This window comes from Colobus angolensis, unplaced genomic scaffold (assembly GCF_000951035.1).
Source record: "Colobus angolensis palliatus isolate OR3802 unplaced genomic scaffold, Cang.pa_1.0 Scaffold91, whole genome shotgun sequence".
Taxonomy (NCBI): domain Eukaryota; kingdom Metazoa; phylum Chordata; class Mammalia; order Primates; family Cercopithecidae; genus Colobus; species Colobus angolensis.
Genome location: NW_012123043.1, coordinates 142,905 through 162,321, shown reverse-complemented (window position 1 = coordinate 162,321; position 19,417 = coordinate 142,905). Strand labels below are relative to the sequence as shown.

The following is a 19,417-nucleotide window of genomic DNA, read 5'->3' as shown; positions in this document are numbered from 1 at the left end:
ATGTGTTTTTTATACTTCGAAAGATAAGTAAGTCTTCCATAAAGTTTAAAAAAATGTTTTCCTATATGTATTTGCTGGCACTTCAGTAGGTTATTTCACAGTCTGCTTCTGATTTTATGAAACTCTGACCCATCCATTTATCCCACCAACATTTGTAAAATGGACTTAGTAATTATTGTTTTTAGAAGGCTTAACTATTAAAACTCTTTCATTAAAATGTACTTTGAAATTTCAGACTGCATGGGCTTTTCTGTATTATAAATCTTGTGAGTAGGATAAGCTAACTTGAGGTGAACTGGAAGTTTATGCAGTGTTTTTAATAATTTTATGCTATTTTGGATATAGGCAGGGATTGAGATATTTAAGATCATGGGAGTTGCCTAACTTCATTTTGTTAAAGTTATCAAAACCTCGTTGTGGAAGCCTAGATTTGCTAGTGATATGCACTTTAGTCTTCTTTGGAGCCCCAGAATGAATTCAGGGATGAGAACTTGAACTAGGGAAGTCGTGGAACAGTCCACATTTGTTCCTCCTGTTTCCTTTTGAAGGTAGAAAGTCTCTTAGGTCTTAAGGATATCAAGGCCTATAAAAAGTTCTCAACTTTCAGCCGAGTGAAGTATCCAGAATATCAGATCAATTCCAGATGGTCTCTTGCATTCAAATTAAAAAAATAAATAGGAAAGAACAGAGCTACAAAGGGCAAAGACAACTGGGAATTAGACTCTAATACAATAAGAAGTAATGAACTAGAATGTACAGGCTGATGAGGAGTAAAATAAGAACTTTAACACTTTGTAAATTCTGGATATATAGATTAGTGGTTAGCCATCTTTAAATAAATTTGGAACTTTTTAAGATTACTTTGAAATCTCTGCGTCTGTCAGGGTGCCTGTGTAATCTATTGCTGGTTCTCAGTAGCAAAGTGAACACACAGAAATTTGGACATCTCTGTTTTGATAATGACAATGATGTTTAGAAAATTATGCAAATCCTTTGAGAAACAGGATTATCTGTTTGCATTCACAGAAAAGGTGTGTGATAATAGAGCACAAAGATGCCTGTAAAAGAATTGCCAAAAATGTTTTATTTTAAAATAGCTATTTTCTCATATATCCACTATTGCCTTCGTAGATATCTGTCAATTCTCATGTTTTTCTGTTAGATAATATTTTAGGTTTGAAATGTCAAGTTGAATAATTTTCTTCTTGTATTTCATGAGAAGTATTTCTGAAATAACCAGTAATTCTTATTTTATGTATTAAAAATTTAGTATCTATATTTTTTGCAAGAGTATAAAACCCATAGGGAATATATTCTGTTTATATTGTCTATTATGTTCTCAAGTTTCTATCCTAAGGCCTGGCACCTGCTATGCTATAAATATCATGTGTTGAATTAATTAATTCAAGATTATTCTCACACTTAAATATTTTTAAATTTATTAAAATTATTTCATTAATAAAAGTGAAAGTTGGATAAATCTGAATTTATACAATTAAGTAAATAAAAGACAATGTATACGAGGGGAAAGATAGCACAGTAGGTGAGGAAATTGTTTCCTTTTGTACATCCAGTTCCAGAACAGTGCCTGACAAACAATAAGTCTTGATAAATATTTGCAGACTGACCCTGTGACCCTAATATTTGGTGACATAGGAGGTATGTATCAATGAAGATATATATTAAGAATATCATAGAAATGAGAATTTAATTGAATAGGAAAAGATGTGCAAAAGGGATGTAAATAAATTTGATGATTATTTAGGATATATTTGCTATGAGGTATATGGAAAAGATTCAATTCAGACTATGGCCTAGACCTTGATATTCTTCTTAAGTTAAAAACAAACCAACAAACAAACTTTTTAGACATTATAACTCTTGATTAAATTATAAATGACTTTATGATGTTTATAAAAAGCAACCTTAAGTTTAAATATATTAATGGCCTCTAAGATTAAATTTGAGCTTTATATATTGAATAATTTTGAATATCCATAATGTGTTATGCTGGAACTGAGCATCTAATACATTTAATTTTTAATCATTTTGAATTACTTATACTGTTGTTTCAGTTTTAATGAACTGTATGAATCTATGCATATATATATTTTTAATTTAGTGCCCCAATGCCATACCTGATTGGAATACACTCCAGCCTCATAGAGGTGAGTATCTTTCAGACATGAGATAGTGATAAAATTAACTCATAAAATAATAGTTAAAACAGTTTTGTTTTGAAGGAATATCAATGGAATAGGACAAAGAAGTGACTTGTTTCATATTTAGACTATGCTTATCATTTTTAAAAAGACAACATTGAAATAATTTCATTTAAATTAACGTACTAAATGACCATTTTTTATGGCATGAAACCCATAAAAATAGGTTGTATTTGGTAGAAATCATATAAGTTTTAAATACTAAAACTTCAGTCCTTGATCAATTGCCTTTTTTTATGGCAACTTGAGATCATTTATATCTCTTTTTCAGACCTGTATTTTGAAAGTCAAAATTTATGTACTTATGAGTCATGAAGTAAAATTTTTTATTTTGCAGACTTCATTATGTTCCCATTTATCAGTATATATATCTTAAATGTGGTTTTAATATACTAATCATTAACTTTAGAATATAGCCTTAAGTTTTAATTTTCAGTTCTGTTTGGGAATATAAAATTTAGTATTTTTTTTCCGCCATTACCGCATCATTTTAAAATTATTTTTGTCATTTAAGTTATTCCTATAGTGAAAGACCTTGAACTATTAACACCATGAACTTGAAATTAGTGAGATTCCCAGGAAGGTCTTGGTATAGGGTCAGCATCTTAATAAAATAAGCAAAAGGCTTGAATTAAAACAAAGGTTTGGGTCAATTGAGTGGTGTCATTATGCTGGATGCTATCAGTTTTATTCAGATAAATTTATCTTCTTTTGCTGGTTGTACAGATTGTACTTTAACCCAGTTTCTAATGAGCAACCTAAATGAGTTAGCTTTGGTTTTCCTCTTCGTTGCCATCACTGTATACACTCCATCAGTCCTTGCTTTGATCAAAGATGAGTCTGTTGATATATTTTAAAACTCCTGAGGATCATATTGGGAGAGACTCATGCCCTTTTAGGAGGCGCAGGTTGTGGATTCCGACCTGTACTCTAGCTTTGGGCATTTTTTCTTATCACAAAATGCTAGGGCAACATTTTTTATTTGTTTCACCAATAACAAAAAAAAATTTAAATGAATATCTTGAGTAGATTTGTTTGTAATGTTGAAGTCTGAGTTGCATAACTTTATGAATCCTTATTTTTTATTCATTTCTAGAAAACTTATTCTTACATGCCAGGGTAGTTTCAGTGAAAGGATAAATTGCATAAAATAAATATGAATGAGTAGGTACTTAATTTGTTACTAGATTATATGACTAGCATTTAGTTTATCAGTAATTTGACTTTATTTAAAATCTAACCTTGGTTGGATTGTTTTCTAAAAAGGGTCATCAAATTTGATTTTTATATTAGTGTACTTGTTGCTTCCTAATGAATCTAATAGGATACATAATTTTTATAACATGTTTATTTATTTATAGAGATGAAAAATATTTAAAGTTGTTGGTTACCTGTTGATATTATAGGTTTTTTTGCTTAATAATTCTACATCAAGTTTTAAAACAAATGGTTCAGCTTTTCCAAAATACTGTATAAAAGGGTATATAGTTTAAACATTCAATTAAATTTATCACATATTCTTGGATACCTATAAGGAAAACCAATACTATTTTTAAGTAGCAAATTTAAGAATTATTTGCTCCTTGAAAGTGTTGTCTTAGAGAATAATCCATTCTAACTTTAAATTGACTCATATTATTAAATGAGAATATTTGAAGCCATGATTAGACTGGTTGAAATCTCTGTATTTTTCATACTCTGGACTTATCTAAGTGTCTTAATAGTCAGCCTTATTTTATTTAATTGGTTTATTAGTGAATGAGAAGGTATACTGGGCACTTCAGGAATACTTTTAAAACAATTGGATACCATTCAGCAACTTTCTTGTTAATCTATTATAAGATGATGTCAATCCCGCAAATTTCATTCTTGTTATGGCACTATTAGGAAGATTTTTTTCACTAAAATTTCTACCTTTTATGCTTTTTAATTTTTACCAAAATGGTCGCGTAATTAAAATATTGATACAGCTATTTACATATTTAATATGTAAGACTGAACTGAGTAAATGTTTGCATCTTGCTTGGCAATTACAACCAATTTTTCTTTTCTTTTTTTTTTTTTTTTTTTGAGGCGGAGTCTCGCTCTGTCGCCCAGGCTGGAGTGCAGTGGCCGGATCTCAGCTCACTGCAAGCTCCGCCTCCTGAATTTACGCCATTCTCCTGCCTCAGCCTCCCAAGTAGCTGGGACTACAGGCGCCCGCCACCTCGCCCGGCTAGTTTTTTTTGTATTTTTAGTAGAGACGAGGTTTCACCGTGTTAGCCAGGATGGTCTCGATCTCCTGACCTCGTGATCCGCCCGTCTCGGCCTCCCAAAGTGCTGGGATTACAGGCTTGAGCCACCGCGCCCGGCCACAACCAATTTTTCTTTAAGGCATAATTAAAATATTTTCTTATTCCCTTTCTCTTGGTCAAGAGAGTTTCAACGCATTTTATTGTTTTATTAGGTTGGTGCAAAATTAATTGCGGTTTTGCTGTTTTTTTAATGGCAAAAACTGCAGTTAATTTTGCACCAACCTAATGTAACAACTTCTAAATGTATTTGTTCAAAGACATGAAATTAACATCCCTTAACATCTTTCTTTCAATTGTTTTAATGAAATTATGAGTAAAGGATGGCCAGAATCTTTTTAAAATACAAATTTCCTTCTAAAATAAAGGCTAAAGACACTTTGTTCTGCCTGAAAACTAGACTTTGGGGATGAACTCAAGGCAGACTAAGGCCTGCAGGTCATAAGGAATAAATTAGTAGAGGCTACAAATTTGAGGAATATCTTACTGTTTTAATGTACAACGGATTCTAAATAAAATGTTGACCCAGTTTTATAAAATCATGTGATTGCTGCCACTGTGTCATTTCTTTGTATTAATGTGCATAAGTATATTTGTAGCCATATTGTATGGAAAAGTTAAACATAGAGGGTGTGAGAAAGATTTCACTAACTTCATACAGTTGTTCTCAATAAGCATTTCAGTCTATATCTAATATTATTTTCTTATTTTTGAAGAAAAAGACAATTTTTAAAATTTTCTTAATTTTGTATCTGATAACTTTATGAGATGTAACAGTGAGACACAGAAAGAGGTACCATTTTATATACCACGTGACTTCCCATGCCTATTTAGAAAAAAAAATAGTTGAAGTCTAATTTGGAGAGAAAAAATAGATAAAATATTGATACTAATCCAAATTAAAATAAATTTGCTACTTTCTATTTTTTCCTTTTTTGCTAATGTATTAATAGAATTATTTTCATGTCAGGGCATCTCAGTTTATTAATTTGAAATGAATTTATTTTTCTATTCTTTTTCGAGTGGTCCGTTAAATAAAATTTAATATTCAGTAATTACCAGGTTTTTAAAACTAAGAGCAGTTTTGAAAAAAGTGTACATGTCATAGTAGTACCAATTTCCTTGTTCTGAGTCTAGTGATAATGTCCTCACAAAACACTTTGTGGGCACATAACCTTATCTTAGGCTATTTACAAACTAAGTCATTTTATCCCTTAACAAATACATCAGGTTTATTGGATTATCTTCACAGTTTCTGTCATAAAATGACAACTTAAAGTTGAAGATGAAAATCAAAATTATGACATGTTTTTCACACAAATGTGATTAATATAATTTATATTTTTACTTATAAAATAGGTTATTGTAGTCATACTATAGTTACTTTATAGGTAACTACACATATATGTACTTAAAGCGTTTTACATATATGTAAACATGTGAAAAGAAAAGGAAATGAGTGTATTTGTAAATATTTTTGCAGTAGTATCAATAGTATCACTGTGGGTGTTTCTCTGCTAATATCTTAGAAGTGGCCATCTTTTAAGTCTTTATAATAAAGAAGACAGATTTTTAGAATCATCTGTCCTCATTGTAGACATTAAGCCTTTCTTAACATGTGGAAATTCTCTGCTTTAGACTACCATTGCTTTAGAAAGTTTAACATTCTAATGTGCAGAGATTTGAAATTGTAAATGGATCAGAGAAATTTTAATTATGACCAATTTAAAATAACCAGTTTGGCCAATTTAAAATATAAGGTAATAAGGTTTTAAGTGATAATTTTCAAAAATGACTATTATTGTAGACCACCACTTAAAAAATACTACACTAAAATTATTAATCTATTGCTAGTTGACTTATACAATTATAAAATTCAGAGTTCACGAATATATTTAATTAATGAACACTTATCACTAAGGAATAATACTATTTGTTACAAATTAAATAAGACTAATAAAATTATATGAATCGTTTAAGTATACCTATTAGTTTAGGACAAATGAACCGTAAGTATTTTCTTTAAGGATGAAAAATATGATAAAATTCTTATTTACTATTATTTGTAGACATATTGAGATAATTTGACTATTTTGATTAAACTTTCAAACAAATGAGACAAGTCAAGATAGTCTGATAGGCTATTAAATTTGATACCTTCTATTGAAATTCATGTGAGAAATATTACTAACAATAAATTCCATATTATTATCCTGTTATTTTCTCTTATTCAGCTTTCAGTCCTCATCATCAACATATACGTTTTGGTATGGAATATAGATAAAAAATTTAAATTACAGTTTAATGCTGTAGTCATAGTTAATTGGTTTATGTTATCCTTGCAATATGATTTATGCTAAATATAGGTATAGAGCTGGCCACAAATTCTTGTATCATGGGACTGAAATTAAATGGAAAAATTTTAAAGTATATAATTTGTTTATGGTTTGATATCACTGTGCCTATTTTATAAGAAGTTTTGTTATGTTTAATATAAGATGAGCAAATATTCAATTTTAAGCATTTTTACAAAATCTTTTCGTATAGGTTGTAGTCAGACTTTCTCAGGAGGCAAAGTTGTTTCTATCTTTTTATAATATAGGATTTTCCTTTTTTCTTTTCCCAAGCCTAATGCGTTAAGATAATATTTTCTGTTTCCAACCTCATCATAACTTTGTAAAGTAAATATACTAAGATTTGTATTCATAATTGTGTTTTTTTAATAGAGAGTGAAAAATAAATCATTGGAAGATGTTGTTATGTTAAATGTTGATACAAACACATTAGAATCACCATTTAGTGACTTGAACAACCTACCAAGTGATGTGGTAAGTATGAAGGCTATTCATTGGTGAACATATATGTTTTCTCCTGGACCTCTGAATTACTAAGTTATTTTTCCCACTTTTAATATCTGAAATAAAAGGGTTGGGTATTTGCATGGGGTGTTAGAGGAATCAATGTTGATTCTATATTTAATATTTTTACCTTTTAGCAGTTGAGATTTTGAATGGAATATCATATTCCTTATTGTAAAAGTAGGATCATAATTAAAAAGCTGAATGCATTCATTAGGCAGAGTTTCTTTAAACCTAAGTCTCTTCATCTCATCTTAATCATTATATTACAAAGTAGGCATTTCTGTCTGCCTAGTGGCATGTCTTGCAAAAGAATGAGAGAGTTTTTGAAGGCAAGAAGAAGAAGGGGGCCAATTATCGGCTTTTGCTTCCCTGCCACCTGCCAGCGCTTTTCCTTTTAATTAATGATCTGATGTTACTGGTCAATATAATAAGAAATGCTTGTACAGTTGGGGTCAGAAAATTCTGGCTTTGATCTCCCTCAACTTTCTGAAACATTTATTTGTTTTCTCTAAATTATTTCAGTTTTATTTTAATCTTTTCTATCCTGCTGAGGGCCGCAAGAATGAAAACCTACACTGTTTGTCATTTGCTTTGGCAGAGCAAAGACTGCTTACTTAGAATTCTATTTGTAAATTAAACTGCAAACCCAGTTTGTCATAAAAGACATCTGATCCTTTTGAAATGACGAAAACTGTCTTTTGTCTGTAAAGGCTGATAAATTAAGTGCCAGTTCTCTTCTGGTCTTTGATCTTGCGGAGGGTTGTGTGTGTGTGAGTGTGTCTGCAGCTTATAATGGGGCATATTCTGTATGTCATGTTAAATAGTCTCCAAAAGTGCATTATTTTTGGCCTTCATATTCCTTAGTATGGGACAAAAATGCAAACTAGTACTGTTTCTGTATATATTTTAATGACTACTTAAAAATATCTTTATAACATAGTTCTAAGTTAAAATAACTTACTTTTTAAAAAATCAAAGCATTTATTCTTTATATGGATATTAAAATTTGGGAAAAAAATACCTTCAGAACATATTTTTCTGTAATATTCAACTACTTTGAAATCCGTTATTAAGGAGTTTGAGAAAGTGAATTTAAAAAATCCTAAACTCAAAAATTCACTAATACCAGCCTTGATTGGCCTTCTGTCTAATGATAGGAAAAATATGATTTTAAAGTCAAAATCAGATTATTTATGCCCATAATAACCTAAAATACTTGCTGACCTTGAGGCATATTAAAATTGAACTACCTTATCTTACTGTAGTAAAACTTATTTTATGAATGTACAAATCTAAACCTAGGCCAGTGAACAATTACATCTTTTTAGCTTATTATAACTAGATTAGCTCATTATAAAATTTTTGCAAAAACAAAATCACAAATTATTAGAGTTATTCATTTAAAAATCATTCAAAGTATTATTTACTGTATAGAGAAATAATTATGAAAATAGAATCCCAACTTTTAGAAACGCTTTCCTTATGTACATGTACTTCCTACCGTTAATGTCCTAGGGAGAAAGATTGTTTGTTAAAAAGAGAAAGAAGAAAAGAAAGAGAAAGAAATTCAGATTTTCTGTACATGATATTAAAATTTTTATGGGCAGCTTCAATCAGTGACAGATGATTCTTGAGAAAAATAATTTTTGAAATTTTATTTTTTGATGGGTGATTCTTTTTTAAATTGAGAAATACTACTTTCCTAGTAGAATTAGTTTGATGATTAAAACATTTATTTAATTATATGGAGAAGTTAAATAATATTCACACATGTAAAGGTCTAAATATATAAAATGACAGAAGGGACCATCTTGTTATTTACTCATGAACAACAATGTAAACATAACTGAAATATTTAAAAATATAGATAAAAGTTATACTGAAAGGTGGTATAAATTGATTAAATAAATATATGCTTGAAATTCAGGGACACAGGCTTACAGAGAAATTTAAAGAATAGACAAAAATTGTTCTGAGATGGAGTTAGGACCATTTACTGAAAGTATGAGATGGATTAAAGTTATAGTAATTTTCTAAAAATATTTTGGGTGATTTTTAGAGCCCATTTCTAATAAATTTAGCTTTTTCATCTGTTTTCTATCTCTTCTAATTTTGGAGGAAATAGGGCGAAGCATCACATCATATTTTAGAAGCTACCCTACCCCCACTAGACAGAACAGGACAATTGTAAATGTTTTAAATGAGATGTGTTAAAATCACAAATGATCTTCCTAAAATTTTTTGTGTGTGATTTAAATTGATAAAATATACTTGAAACCTGAAAAATGTTACTATTAGTATTGTTTGATTGGTTAATAGGTTAACTGAGATTTAAAGGGGGGGGTCCTTTTAAAATCATTCACCAAAGCATTTAAATTATACTTATGGGCCGGTTGACTTTCTATGCATGTGTACTCTATTATTGTGTCAGATTGACCAGTGGTCTTGGCTGTTCAAAGGTCAGTGGTCACAGTTGTCCTGAATTACTAGTTCTTTTTTCCTGTGGACCCTCTGCTGTGTTGCATGCTGTAATCTTCTTAATGGCTTCATTCCAATATTCACACATAATATTTTAGATTTATTGACTGTTAGAAATACTACCATGCCAGTAGCAGTTCCGCTACTCTTAAGGTATTTAAAATTGGAAAAATAAATCAGGACAAAGCTTTCAGGATTCCTTTGTTTTCGTTAAGGGAGGGGGAAAACCTCTTTTCCTGTCTTCTGACAAGAACACTTGTTTTTTGATTTCATCATTTCACTATAGATTTGGATCATTAAAAGAAAAAAACAAATATTTTATTGGGAGTGATTTTAACGATATTGATTATTATATGGAATAACTTTTAAAGGCACTAGATCCAATAAAATATACTCTTGTAGTTTTTGTCTATGAATATATTGTGACTTTATTTTTTTAGTGGCTATGCCAAATAGACACCTTCAAACATCTGTAGTATAGTTTGAATGTTTTGAAATAAAAAAAGTAAATGTTAGGACTCAGTTACAGCATCAATCAAAGTTAGTGTTATTGTGGTATGTTCATAAGGGTGAGAAAAAGAACCAATTGAATTAAATATAACATTTGAAATCTCAAATGAGTTGATTTTAATTTATGAAAATGCAGTATTAAAACCTCCTATTCCAAATCTGCATACAATTTAGTTTTAATTGCATAATAATTTAAAATGTATTTCTGAGATATTCCTGCTCATTTTAATTTTTATCATCAACATTTTAAAAAGCAATTTGGAGGTTGTTACTATTTCAAATATAAATAGGATTACCCTCTTACCAGGAATTAAGCTAATAATTAGAATTATAAGATTTAGGAATTCTTTCCTCATATGAATATTAAATTAAACAATTATAAATTCCTATGGATGAAAGTACATTAGAATTGACATCTGAAAAAGTTACATGTCTTACAATATTCATTACAAAAGGCAAGTTTTTTGACCTGTATTGCTTAACTGTCTCTAATAATTTAAATTCGTTAGATTGTAAGAATAGTAATAATATTGATAGGTCAATATGCTATTCCTATTTTAGATAAGAAAATCAAGGCACAGAAAGTATACTGTTAATGGTATATCTAGAGATTCAGTTCATAGAGGTTGATCCTCAGGCCTGTGTCTGAAACAGTAGACCATGGTCCCTTTCATATAAATGTGATATACAATGTAATGAATAACTCCTTTAAAATATATTATAGAAGCTTACTTGCCACTTAAACTTGTTAAAGACATATTAGTTTGATCCATTTGATTTAAATTAGGATTTTTCAGCACTATTTTTAAAACTTCATTTTCGTCTTAAATATAATACTATTGGAAAATAATTTTGTGTTTTCTACTATGAGGGTATATAGAAAATATGGTACACTTAAGAGTTATTGTACAAGTCACTGTAGACCACTGTATGTTACAGGATAGTTATATCCTTGTATGTAGCATATTTCATTACTAAAACATTGAAAAGACTTTATTATAATGATGCTATCTAAAATATCATGTATATTATAGTGAAGCTTTCAGGAATCATAAGAAGGAGTGCCTTAAATGGTTTTTTGTGATAAAATAAAAGACACAAAGTGCTCTGAATCACCAAAAATCATTAAGAGCATATAAGAACTGGAGAAAGTCTCTAAATCGCTGATATCAAATATTTGAATATCTACATTCAAGTGAATTTATTAATTTGGTGATAAGCTTGAAAGAATTAGTTTTTTTCAGATAATTCTAAAATAAACTTTTTAAAAAATATTAAGTTATGTAAGCAAATTAAACTCTTAGAACCACACAGACTGTCAATGGATATGTTTAATTCATTGAATATTTCCTGTAATCTAACATGAAGGTTTAACATGTTAAATTGTCGTAATATGTGTTATAAAGAAAAATAGGCCCCAGAGAATATTATATTAGTTCCAGGTTTGCCACAGTTCTGCTGTTATCCTTATTGTGTTTAATGGTAAATGAAGTCCCTAACAAATTTCTAGGGTGGTCAGGTTAGAAAGATTCATTCAGCTTCTAGAGTATTTTGGAGAACATTTTATTACTTCAGGAGACAAATATTGCTTTTAGTTTGCCCTTGGAAAAGTATAGTCATGCTTTTTCTTCTCTCAATCTCCAATTGGTAGAATCCAGGCATCTAGTTGTACCTTGCCCCCGCCACACAGCCTTGGTACAGTGCTTCATACATAGGCATTCAATACGTGATTGCTGAAAGGAAATATAATTGCACTTCTTTTATCTTTAGTAATAGAAGCTTGCTTTTAAAGTCTGTTTACAGTTACCTCCTAGAACATTTTATAAGGATGTTTTCATTTGACTTTAATAATAATGAAAATGAGAAACCTGGATGCATATATAAAATATACTTTTTTGACTCTGAGTATAACCTTTTATTTCCTGTGTTTAGAAAAAGAAACCATGTTGTGATGGCAATCATTGTGCTTCTGCATACCCAGCTGAATGTCTGTGGAAACTCAGCTATTCTTTTAAATAGTTATTATCAGAGATATAATTATTTACAAAGTAGTTTTTTTTTGTTTGTAGGTAAACTATTATAGATTTTGCTGTTCTCCCAACTGTTTTCTTGTTGTATATTTTAAAAATATAAACCTTAAATACTAAAACAAAGAAGACAAAAGCAAAAACCAAAAACCTTAACTATGCTTCTAAACATTTAAAAGATTTTTGTTAGTTTCTCTCAGTTGAATAAGAGAACCTAGCTTTCCCACAGCAATGATCCAGGCTTTGGTAATCCCTCCCTTTATGTCTCTGTACTTTTGCCATTCTAAAGTTGATTTATTGTTTGTTACTTTTAGTGATTTTAAGTGCTCAATGAAGTTCCTTGGCTTTCTCGTGGCTTTTCATTTCCAACTAAATTACCTCGCCTTACTTTTAATGTCTTCCTCCTACCCACCATGTATTATCTTAATAGCATGCTTCTTTCTCTTGTTACTGCAGATATATTTTTTTTTCTGAAAAATGTAAACCTTGATTTTGGCTTTTAAAATTATTTCCAATTTATTTCTGGTCCTTTAAATTATTGATTTTTCCACATTCAAGCAACTTTTTTGTGTGTAATATTGTGAGCACTGTCACAATAGCGGTTCCCAAACCTTGCTAATATCATAATGACCAGGTGACCTTTTAAATGAATTATGTTTCTGAGCACCATCATAGATACTTTGATTGAGTCAACTAGAGGAATAATTGTAGAATTGTGCCTGGAACAGGTTGTTAGATTTGTTCATTTATTCATTCATTCAACAGGTATTTATCAAGCATCTACTGTGTACAAACATTGTGCTAAGAACTGGGTATATAGTGGTGAACAAGCAGACATACACTCTTATTTCATAGAGTTTATGGTGTGTTAACACTCATCTAGTTTTACAAATAGAGACAAATGTTATAAAGAAACAGAGTGCAGTTGGAGAGAATTACAGTGGTATCCTAATTTAGATTAAGGGTGAGATAGGTAGATGCTGAGCCTGTTCTAGCTCAGTGACACAGTAAAAAACCATGTGTGCCTCTGTGGTGCAGCAAGGCATTGTCTTATGTGGTAGTGCCTAAATTCTCGGGGGCTCAAATGTTCTTCTCCACCTTAATAGTAAAGGCTGCAGGCCTGAGGTTTCATTTTTCTTATGACGTGGCAGGAACCTGATGCTGTGACAGTTGCACTGAGGATGGGATTTCAGGTGCACCAGTATGAGAAACTATGGAAGCAGTTAGGAGCTTGGTCTATATTCTTATTTCATATCTGTCATGTATCTTTATACTGTTTGTTTATTATCCTTTATACTGTTTATTATCATTTATACTGTTTGTTTACTGTTTGGTGTATTTACTAGGGTACAAGCTAAGCTGCTATAACAGAGAGACCTAAATACCCATTCTTAGATAAAAATAGAAATATATTTATCTCTGTATAACAATTAAGAGGTAAGTTTTCCAGAGATGTGGGATAACTCTGCCATTCTCAATACATAGCATGCAACTCCAGGTTTAAGGTATGCTATTTGTCTACCTTGCCCCAGAAAAAGGAGAATCCACAGAGGGGTATTCATATCCCTTTTAGGGACAGCCTGAAAATGTCATGTTCCCCAACTCATTCCATTTGTCTGAACCCAGCCATATGGACACACCAAGTTCCAAGGGATGTTGGAAACTAGCTGAGTTAACCTAGTTTTGTTAAATATGTACCAGCTCAAACTTAAGATTTCCATTAGCAAAGAAAGGGAGAATAGGTGTTGGTGGACTTACAACCATCTCTGCTATAAATAAACTGATATGGAAATAATTTTAGCCAAACTGAGATGCCGTTTTTACTAGTCCGCACACTCGGATCAGCCTTTTGTGGTCCAGCCAAGCTCAGTGTATCAGGAACATCTTTATGGAGAATTGACCTCAATGATGGTGAGTATGAGTAAGCCAAGTGGGAGGAGGAAGAAGAGGGGGAGGAGAGATAACATATTTGAAGTTTTTCCTGTGGGGAAGAGGTTGGTTAATTCAAGACCTATACAGCTGTAGTGAAATAAACAAAAACATTATGCAAAATGAGATAGTAGAGATAGGCAGGGGAAATCATAAAATATGTGTAGTTCTTGTTAAAGACCTTTGGATTTTATTGGAAATTCATTGAATACTTGTCGATGATGCCATATTAGTTAGGATTTGACAGGTACTTTAAACCAATGAAACAATGTAATGATATGCTCTGTAAGTATATCATATGCTTTTCATTTAATAAATGTTAAAGGTTACTGTTTTAATCTTGAAATAGAGACTTGTTAGAAAATTATTAAGAGAGAAGTGTTAATTTTGTTTCATAATAAACTGGACTTTAGAAAGGTTAAATAAGTGTGGGGATTTAATATCTAATTCATGTGATAACTATAACATGATTCATGGAAGAATAAAAGGTTTCAACTTTATATCTTTGTTCTACAGATGATTTTTTGACACTTTAACTTTTATAAATATATGTAGTTTCTAGAGAACAGTTTAGTTATATGAAAGGAAATATTTAAAAATATCTTAGGAGTGTTTTAGGTTGTGTAGATTATGTAAATATTATTTTAGAACAGTTATTTTTATCTTCTCTTCTTTACCCTGATGTTTCTCTTTGTGATCATTAAAAGTAAAATAAAAATTTCTAGGTATAGCAGTTAATATATTTTTACTGCAAAAACATATCTAGAAATCACATCTAAAAGTTAAGTAAAAGAAGAAATCTGTCACTTCTCGGAAAAACTCAACCCCCTTATATGCTCTGCCTTCCTGGCTTACTCTTCTTTGGTATAATTACTTCATTACTTAGACTGTGTGCACATGGCTTATGCTCTTTTAACGTGTACCTGTTTGGTGTATTTACTCATGTAATTCTGTCCTTTTATTCATAGTCACTTCAGTGCTAAGAGGGTAAAAGTGGGAAATTGGTGGTAATATTATTCATGCTACAGTGAGTTCCCACTGTGCTAAAATCCAGGTTATAATTCTTCCCATGGATGACTGCTTGGAGGTCTGAATTCTGACTGAAAGGAATTTAAAACAGTTGATACGAGCAATGAAGTGATGCTTATTTCTGAATTTTCTTTTCATTGTTTAACTTTTCATTTGCGATCTATCCTAATACTAAATTAGATTTTTTTAAAAAAATGTATTTACAGAGTGTAAAGTCTCTAAAGACCATAAGATAAAATGTCCTTTGTGAAGTAATCCTTAGCCGTTGGAGGTTGAAGCTAGCTTATTTTCTTAAGAATAAAAAGATAAAACAATTGATATTTTTTCAATGTTTATAGGATTATGTGATAATAGCCGTATGACTAAGGTTCCAAATGCTTTTTTGAATTCAGAGTTATGGGTGAGTATAAGCCTTAGGATTTCATGGGAAGAGATACATTTATTTCATAACTAAACTTAGAAGTTTGGAAATTAAAGCAGAAAATGCTCTTTCCTAGACCAGGTATGTAAAAATACAGAACACCATCATTTTTATAGATAAAAACTGCTAAAAGCTAATTATCACTGCAAAGGGCATTAGTAACTGGTGATAATTTACTCCAGTGATGTAAAGACCAGAAACACAGCAAGATTGATGCAATCATTTTATATTCTATTAATATCCTTATATCTAAAACTGATTTTTAAAAACAATTGTTTTCTTACAGACTCTTTTTGAGCATTCATTTGCACATGTAGAAACACTTAGCTGCCCTTCTGGTCTCTGAAAAACAGGAACAACTTCAGATGTACTGGCAATTGAAGCCCACTAGAGTAGGTCAAGGAAAAATTCTTTTTTTGTAATTTGTAAAAGTTGAAAAAATATAGAAAGAGGCAAAGGAGAAATATAATTATATTTCTTGCCAGGCAATTTTAGTTTAAAATCTGTATGAAATTAGATAGTATACTCATGTAGAATAACACTGTCCAAAAAAAAAAGTGAGCCACATGTATGATTGTGTTTTCTTGTAGCCACATTAAATAATAAAATAGGTGAAATTAATTTTAATGATATATTTTATTTAACCCTGTATATAAATATTATTGCTTCCAAATACAATCAATATAAAATTTATTGAGTTTTTTTATTGTACTGAGTCTTCTAAATACAGTGTCTATTTTACTCTTATGGCAAATCTGAGTTGAGACGAGTCAAATATCAAGTGTGTGTGTGACTGATAGCTACCTTATTGGCCGGCATAGTTCTAGAACAAGTACTTTCTTTTTTCTATTTTCTACACATCCACAGGGAGCTCAGGAGCTGTCATTGACTAGTTTTGGAAGTGAAGGCTGCATTTTTATAATTTGGTTCAGAATGGCTTGTGACAGTGTGTTTAATATTCCCGTATAACTCAAGCAACAATTATGCGGTCAAGGATTTGGTATAATGAAGGTTGAGGAATGGCTTGACTTGACTGTATTCTTAGTGAGCATACATGTTGTGATTGTCTGGAGAACATTGTGTTCTTGATTTATGGAGAACTGAGTTGTGAATTTCATGTTTTATTTTAAAAAAGTACACATTAAGGAATTTTCTTTTGCAGAGATGTAAGGGGCATTTTAATTTTTTTATTTTCTAAAGTAAAAATCTTTTAAAAACAACTATTTATGTATAACAATACTTTAAAAAGACTGGAATCATATTCCTTACATCATAATCTTTTGGGGTGTGTATGTAGTAATTAAATATGTATATTGATATTCACTCCCATTGTTATTGAAGGCATTTGAAACTTAAAAATAGCATTAGAAGTTTCAGAATAAAGGACATTAATTTAGATTTATTTTTGTAATTATTATTGTTTGAATATGTGGGTTACCTAAAAATATGCATTTATTGAGGTTAGATTTTAATAATAAAAACCTCTCTTAAATGAATCCTGGTTTATGCACTTTGTGGGCTAAATGAATTAGGCTCTCAACTTTTATCTGAATCTATGGAGCTTGGATATAAATTGAAAAGATCACAGCTATGGGGAGAAGACCTACACTGCAAAGGTCTTTCTGCATAGATTATGAACATAACTCAATAATTTTTTCAAAACTGTGGTTATAATTGGACCCAATGGGGGTCTGTTTCTTTGATCAGATCACAGTGACTGTGACTTTACACTGGAAAATGTCACTACTGTGAAGGTTTATCACCTGTAGAGCTGGTCTTTCCTCTGATGCTGTGTTCATTTCTCATTAGCATTATTCAAAGTTTAGTTGTTAATTAGGTTGACAGTTCAATTACAATCATCTACAAGTGAAGTCAGGGCTACTTGCATAAAGAAATAAAAATAACCCTTCTTGCATAGATATATGTGTGTATGTGTATATATGTGTGCATGTGTTTTGGGGTATATGTGTGCATGTATATGTATGTGTGTATATGTGTGCATATATATGTATGCACATAGATACATAAAAGGAAAAATGACACTATTTTGTTATATGATAGTTTCATAAGGGTAAGAATATGCTCTGTTAAGTGAGCATTCTTTCCAAAATTTGTCTTACCAGTTTTATTTCTAAATAAAACAGAATTGTTACAGAACTTAACCTGTTTCCATTTTAAGCATTGATGAATATATATGAGAACCAATATTTTTAAATGTATAGAGTATAGTTTACTATTTTGTGTGAAAGGAATTGGCACAGTGAGTTGGATACATAGGAACATTTTATATCTCCTCCTCCTTAAATAATAAGAGTTTTCATCAGGAGTATGATCTCACTTAAAATTCTGTTCATATGCATTTTCTAAAATACATAGCACTTGAAATTAAAAGATAGAAAAATGTATGAAAAATTAAAACAAACTTAAATACCTTTTAAAAATAAGCAAATTTTTAGATAAGTTTTTCTTTGATTTAGAAACCTTAGTGTTTTAATCTGATTACTGGTTCATGAGACAATGATATTGAAGTGAAATCCACCATGTGGTAGTGGAAAAAACTGGACAGAACTAGGTTTAGATCCCAGCTTTGCCACTTATTAGCTACATAGTAAGGGCAAATGAATTCACATCTTTGTTCCTCTATTTCTTCATTCATAGATGGGAATATGAATGCTTTTCTTAGAAGACTGTTGTGAATATTAAATGAGAAAATGTATAACATTTGCATAAAATTCTCCACTCATGGTATAATTTCAATAACTTTATCTCCTCTCCCCTCTTCTTTATCTCGTAATGACAAAAACTATTCAACAAATGACTGGAAAATTATATATGCAAATGAGACTTCCAAAAATAAAATTAAATGGTAAGTGATCCTGGAGGACCTGTAACAAATAACCTTACATAGCAAAAACGAACAAAACCCAACCTGCTTCATCTCAAAACAAGTAGACACATGTTGTAATTGCTAAAAATCTGTAGAAATGTGGCTCACAAGCAGTTTATTGTAAAGTAATTAAAGCTTATTTATGTCAAGAGGCCTTGGGGAAAAAAAGAGAGCATAAACCAATTTGCATTAGCACGTTACTGTCCTCTCCTGCTTTCTTTCAATTAACAGACCAGCAGGTGCTCTCTGCAGTTAAAAAGATAAGCTATCAGGGAGGAGGATGAATTTTTGGCTGACCTGAAGACACTGTGGTTTGCCTGCTGATTGGGTTCCTACCTCGCTGTACCAATTTCTGAGGTGTTAATTTAACTATTCCTTTCTGTCATGCAGGTCTCGGCCTTGAAAAGTAAACTGAAGAAGCAGTCTACAGCTACGGGTGATGGAGTAGCTAGGGCCTTTCTTAGAGCACAGGCTGCTTTGTTTGGATCCTACAGAGATGCACTGAGATACAAACCTGTAAGCGTTTTGTTTCATCACTGTTTTAATTTGCTTTTTTATGGTTCTTTGGAATGAGACAGAAAAAAAGAGACATCATTTTAATAATGCATCTTGAAAATGTATCATGGAAATCTTTTAAGATCCAAAATATTATGTTTTAAAACATACTTTTCATCTCCAATTTTTGACTTTTTATTTTTAGTTTTGTTTAGTACTCTTCCATTAGTATTTCCCAGAGTATTTGTATCACCTTCTTAATACCCT

The 19,417-nt window shown here is 30.8% G+C and overlaps 1 protein-coding gene across 1 annotated transcript in view; it reads left to right on the top strand.

The window, feature by feature from the left end:
• Positions 1-19,417, top strand: part of DENND1B (DENN/MADD domain containing 1B) — a 273,857-nt gene that overhangs the window by 163,527 nt on the left and 90,913 nt on the right. Inside the window, exons 10-12 of the mRNA XM_011931685.1 lie at positions 2,123-2,168; positions 7,240-7,341; positions 19,046-19,171. Of these exons, the coding sequence (XP_011787075.1) occupies positions 2,123-2,168; positions 7,240-7,341; positions 19,046-19,171 (274 nt within the window). The remainder of the gene's footprint in view (positions 1-2,122; positions 2,169-7,239; positions 7,342-19,045; positions 19,172-19,417) is intronic.